Here is a 6,281-nt window from a genome sequence, read left to right as displayed (position 1 = left end):
TGTTCTCTGTATTGTATAAGCACACTTTTTTCTCTCCAAACTTATCCTTTAAAGTTTTAGTTTGACACATATTTGCATTTGTTAGCTCTTAAAAACTAGAAGAATTACTAGCTTCTTGCAACATTGCTTCCATCCAAATGTCTATATTTAAATAAAGATTGAAAATGAAGGTTGGGCAATGCAAACCTGCTCTCAGTAGTAAGACCTTTCTCAGAGGGATCATGTACAAAAATAACAATAATCCAGTAGGTACTCATTTAAACTTTGGCCATTCTGTTAGAAAGACCAATGAAATAACTACTAACTCTTTCTGCAGTATCAATATACAGCACTGCTTGGGCTAAGCCTATCAGTCAGAGATTGTGAAGTAAGCCATAAGCCACCAGGTAATCAACAATCAGACACTCAGCTTGAATATATGACTAAGTGATAAAAGTTCTGTATCCTGTGAACTGCAAGTTGCATTAGGTTTCAGGAAATGGTATAACTCAAGATAGGGTAGAAGTTTTCCTCTGGATATAATAATATTTTTCTTAACATTTAATTTGACTGGGATGAAAATTAATGCCCAGCTTGAAGCTAAGATGGAGCAGTATCTTTGTCATATTTATGGAAGGGAAGTAGGGAACAAACTAGGAGTGATAAAGACTTCTTTTTATCCACAGATAATGAAATAATTTCCAGTTTACCACTGCAGATGTCTCTCTATTTCAACGTTTATTTTTTCCCATTTTGGTGGCTTAGCACAGTTGTCATGCTCCATCTGAAGGTGAGTCCTGAAGGGAAGTGGTGGTTTGCAAATGTAGTGTTTCTGATCAAACACCTCCTAGTACTGAGACAGAGCTCACTAAGAGGTAGAGGTTATTAGGTTTCTTTGGGAATTCCTTGAAACTGGAGGTTCAGGAGTATTTGAAAGCGAATACAGTACTATCAACTTACAGTAGCATACAGTGTCTTCATTCAATCACAAACAGCATGTTGTGAAACAGCACAGCAGAAACTTTTACTCTCTTCTTCCCTCTAGTATCCAGTCTTGTCAGATTACTACAAGTTCATCTTGGTCACAGTCATGATCCTAGCCTCCCTAATAGAGGTCATTAGACTCTACCTGGGATACATGGGCAATCTGCAGGAGAAGGTATGTTACCACATGCATGTATTAATTTGTGCAGGAGAGCTTTTTATAGTTGAATATAAATAAGTTGTCTACCAGTTCATCTCAAATGTTTAAGTTGAGGAGGCGGTTATTTCTCTTAAGTTACAGCCTGCATCTTCTATTACTGTGGCATCAGCTTTCACTTACTTTTGTGGATTCCAAGAAGTTTTCCCTCAGAAGAGAGCCCTCTCCCCAAAACTGTCTTGTCAGAAGAAATAACTATGGTTAAAAATACAGTGTATGGAAATATTCAGCCATCTCACTTTGCCATTTACATTATGTGCTTGTTTTTGAAAAATTAGAAAAATTATTTTTTCTTCATGAGATTTTTGATTTTTTTTTTCCATCTCCAACTGCCAGTTTTTAATAGATGATGTCTTCCTATTACAGATCCCTGAGCTGGCTGGGTTTTGGCTCCTGAGTCTCCTCCTGCAGTTGCCTATAATTCTCTTCTTGCTATTTAATGAAGGTCTGAAAATTCAGCCGCTGGAGCGAGCAGTCCATTTCTTCTTTGTCCTCTTCCTCATCTTCCAAGTCATTGCAGCCTTTTTCACCCTGAGAAGAATGGTAAACAAACTGGCAACTCACTTCCGCCTTAATGAATTTGACCAGTTGGAGGAACATCCCATGCCTTATTTTTACAGCCTGGGTAGAGAAGAGAGAGCAGTTTCCATGGCTGGTAGGTGCCCATGCTGAGGAGGTTCACCCAACAAGTGCTGGCTGGGGATCACACACTAAGGGCCTGAGAAGCTAACAGAGGCAGGCCTCATGTTGCTATAGCTCTGTTTCAGTTCTATGGGGCCATTCTTTACCTTCCTGCATCAGAGATACTAGAAAAAATAGATCTTGCTTAAGAGCCAACATTAAACCTCAGAGACTGGAGCTCCACTCTGCAAAAGAAGTCAAAGTCAATTATATAACTGGCTTGAGTGGACTATTTGTGGACTGTTACTGCATAGAGTACCAACAGCGTAGGTTTGCTGGAATTTACATTTCACAAAGTCACGTGGAATTTTTTAAAAAAACAGAAGTCTTTTTTCCTCACTCTTTGCACAGAATTGTTTTTTTACAATAAATCTTTTATATCGGTTTTTATTTGTGCTGATACTAGTTTCTCTCTGTTCTTCGAGATATGTTGCACATATTTAATATCTAGTACCTCAGTTAAGCCAAAAAAACCCCAAAACAACCCCAAGAAGTATCGAGGCCCAGAAAGAACAATGATTACATGGTGAAAAAAGACTACAGTTTCAGAGATGGTCTTCCAGATAATTCTGGCACTAGGAATTCCTTACTAATAAACTAGGGATAGAATTTTAAAAGTACTCCTTCCTTGAATCTCCTACACTCATCTTTAGAGTTTTACCTATCAAGCCATTGTAACAGGGTCATGCAGTTTTCTCATACCTAATATTAAAGGACAGCAGTAACAAAATTATAGCCATTAAAAAAATTGGTTTCTGTCACTGAAAGTCTGAGCCTGTTTCTCACAACCGAGTGCATATGCCAAGATTCTCTCATTCCTGTTATTTGTATTAGCATCTAGACTATTTTCTCCAGTTTCAGTAGTGGCTAAAAGTTCACCTTTTCTGTCAAGGAGGGATGGGGATCAAAAGTTAAAATTAATTTTTCATCCAAATCCTTTGAGTCTTCAGAAGGACAAGAGTCATCAGTTTTGAGAACTGACACAAACATCCTGACTGCTCAAAGGAATGTGAAGATGGGTCTAACGGGAAAAAGGCACAATAAAACTCCTGTATATTTAAAGCTCAGAGAGCCTTTAGTGAAAAGGAGGTATTAGCATTGGTTTATACCAAGACAGTTTATTTTCTTTTTAATCCAAGAGCAAATTATACAATTAATTCTACTAAATTTCCTTGTTCATTTTGTTATTATAAAGTATATGTTATCAGAGCACATACCCCTTTTTTTTTTTTTAAACACTACTGGCTTGGATTGGCTGTTGTGCAGAAAAAGAGGGTTTCTGTAAGAAAGTCTCTAAAAGCATCTAACAGTGAATGTAAACCATTTAGGTCCCCGTATTCAGAGCCTGCAAGAGAGGCAGTGAGGTTTAAGCTGAAGTTACATCATTTAAAAAACACTTTTACAGCATTAGAAACTCCTTGTAAACACATTCTTAACAGATGCAATGGGAACGTTGCACATACTTTCACGTCAACCACAATTACGCTACTGGAGAGCACCAAAGTCAGGGCTGATGAGCTACAGAAGAAGCTTGGTAGGATCCACTACAATAGCAAAAGACAGCATAATGGATCAGGACAGGCTAAACAGAAACATCGGATACAGTTCACAGTCACTGGAGAAAATAGGTTCCAAGGTAACTCAGATATCTCAGTGTCTCTGCAGCTGTACAGAGCTGCCTCTTCCTGCCCTAATATGATGGAACTACCACCAAAGGCTACCCTTCCTGGCCAAGGATGTAGGGTAGACCTCCAAGGAGCTCACATCCACCCCTAAGAAAACCTAGGTGTTAGAGAAATACGGGCTAATGATGCAAGCATGCAAGTTAAGCACAGCTGGTTTTCAGTGCCTTCCAGTAGTTTGCCTAAGAGAATGTACAAGTCAAGGGAAAACAATATCTTTTCCATAGGTACACTGGCTCGCTGAGTCTGCCCTTGATATTGACAGGAAAGCAGTGGGACAGCTTAGAAGAGACACTAGGGCAGCTGCCATTCATTCTGCTCTCCATGTAGCTTGCCTGTTCCCATTGTTAAAAGCCCACTATGAGAGGTCAGTGGGGAATTACACTGAGATGGTACAGTAAACCAAGCTCTGAGGAGATACAGTGATTACCTGCAATAATTCAATCTCTTGCCTTTACCAGAAAATGACATATCCTTTGGCTTTCTTTTCTGTATCACCTTAAAAAGTTTAAAACAAACTTTTGTGAGATTAAGAGGCTAATAGGTGGGAAGGTTTTTAACACCAAGTACATCCAATACAACATAAAGCTGAAAAAAGTCAACCATACACCAATACTGGCAACAAGAAACTGGCCTCCAGGCTTGGGACCCTGACACATGATTCAAACCCCTTGCTTTTAATGATAAGGAAAATAGGAAGATCAAATTGTTATGCAAGACAGTTATCAGGAGCCAAAGATACAGGCACATACACCTCTTTCCTGGAGAGAGAGAGAGAGAAAGAACACATCAATGAGGTGACACAGAAAATAGGATTCAGACAAACACGGTTAGAAACAGAGTTGTCTAGAAATGGTTAAGATAGAGACCAGTCTGATGTAAAGCTTCAGCAACATATTTGATAAACACAAGATCTCTGCATTCTCTCTGATCAGGCTTACTAGCAGATCTGCTAGTCTATTTTAAATTTTGTCATTACCAACTTAAATATTTAAATATGGAGAAAACCTGCAAGGACCTAGAACTCACATTCAGTGCCTGCAGCTGCAGTTTTTCACCTGAGTTTCCCACTCCTCGTGTACTCAGACAAAAGAGAAGAAAATGTCAGTAATGCTCGGGAAAACAGAACATGGAAAATTGCACTGAAACTTTCCTCCAGTTTCCAAATATCACAAGAACCAGCGACACGTCAAAGCAGCAGAAAATATACTAGCCATTTGTAACAGTCAAATTTCAGACACATAAAAACAAACTTCAAACCAGAAACTTTTGATAAGCATGTTGTGGCTTGGGGGGAAGAAAATCAAGTGAAACACATTAGAAGAAAAGGGAAAAACAATACAGAAGATACTGGCACAATAAGAATAAATCAGAAAATAAATGGAGGAACTCTTTAGCATTAAGAGCAAAGCAACTGTAATGGCATCAGTGTTTTAAAGAAAAACATAGGAAGGCTTGGTTTGTTTTTACTGAATTAGTTCAGGAATAATTGGCAGAACAGACTGGAAGCAGTGAAAGGTACATGAGAACTTCAAAGGGGCACAGCAGGAAAGCTAACTCTTTCATATATGCTCTCTCTCATTATTCACAGTTATGAGCAGGTATGTTGTCCATTACCAGGAGGCATATACTCATCTTGCAGTGCAAGTATTACACAGAATCACAGAACAGAACATTAGGGATTGGAAGGGACCTCAAAAGATCATCTAGTCCAATCCCCCTACTGGAGCAGGAACACCTAGATGAGGTTACACAGGAAGGCGTCCAGGCGGGTTTTGAATGTCTCCAGAGAAGGAGACTCCACAACCTCTCTGGGCAGCCTGTTCCACTGCTCTGTTACCCTCACTGAAAAGAAGTTTCTTCTCAAATTTAAGTGGAACCTTCTGTGTTCCAGCTTGTGTCCGTTACCCCTTGTCTTATCATTGTTTGTCACCGAGAAAAGCCTGGCTTGGTAGAATAGAACACGAGAGTTTAAGATTCAGCAGAGCACATGTTTGGGGAGTGAGGGGGTCTGGTGTTCCTCTGCTTCCACACACAGAATAGATGGGAACAACAGTAAAGGGAGGGAAATCAAGAACATTGGAAACTAGTGAAGCTCCACTGAGCAGCATCTAGACAGTTTTGAACACAAGCTGTACAACAGCAGCTCTTGGCCACACTTGGGTTTGTGCAGAGAACCACAAAACCTGGTTTTTGATGCTCTAGATAGCTACCAATAGCTATCCCTTCATGAACAAGATCTATGAATAGCAAAAGTCTAGGTATAGAACTCAGGTCTTTTATTTCACCAAGTTTACTGTTAGGAAAGGCAAACAGCCAATTTTAAAGGAAATCGGTACCAACATATTTCCATTAACTGAAGAAAAGATATAAGGAATATCTTAAAATGCTCTTTTTTTAGGTTACTGATCAATTTAAAGATGAAGAGTATTTTGTATTCAAGGGCATAGTTGCCAATTTGTTAATACCTGAATTTGGCATGTGTTCCTGGTCTGAAATAGACTTTGTAAATAGATTTATTTTTTTTAATAGTAGCAGGACTTCTGAGAAGGGGAAATTAAATTTAGAGGAGGCTTCAGTTATGTACCTTATTCAAGCAGATCTGATAACACAGACATGAGATAAGGCACAAATTTGATAAAAACCAGACAATTGAGGAAAAAAGGGGGTACAGCATAACCTTTCTATACCAACAATTAACATTTTCAGGTTGCTGAAAGAATTGCCCACAGAGGAAT

The 6,281-nt window shown here is 39.0% G+C and overlaps 1 protein-coding gene across 1 annotated transcript; it reads left to right on the top strand.

The window, feature by feature from the left end:
- Nucleotides 1-616: 616 nt before the first annotated feature.
- On the top strand, nucleotides 617-2,312 carry LOC104547015 (transmembrane protein 17-like; the record flags this gene model as incomplete). Its single annotated transcript, XM_010192555.1, has 4 exons — nucleotides 617-769; nucleotides 1,025-1,138; nucleotides 1,547-1,835; nucleotides 2,287-2,312. Coding segments are annotated over 4 exons (582 nt in total), but the record flags the coding sequence as incomplete, so codon positions are not given.
- Between the last annotated feature and the right edge of the window lie 3,969 nt (nucleotides 2,313-6,281).

Source organism: Mesitornis unicolor, unplaced genomic scaffold (genome assembly GCF_000695765.1).
Source record: "Mesitornis unicolor isolate BGI_N332 unplaced genomic scaffold, ASM69576v1 scaffold32079, whole genome shotgun sequence".
NCBI classification, from domain to species: Eukaryota; Metazoa; Chordata; class Aves; order Mesitornithiformes; family Mesitornithidae; genus Mesitornis; species Mesitornis unicolor.
Note: the sequence above shows the minus strand (reverse complement) of the source record. Positions and strands in the feature narration are given on the sequence as shown.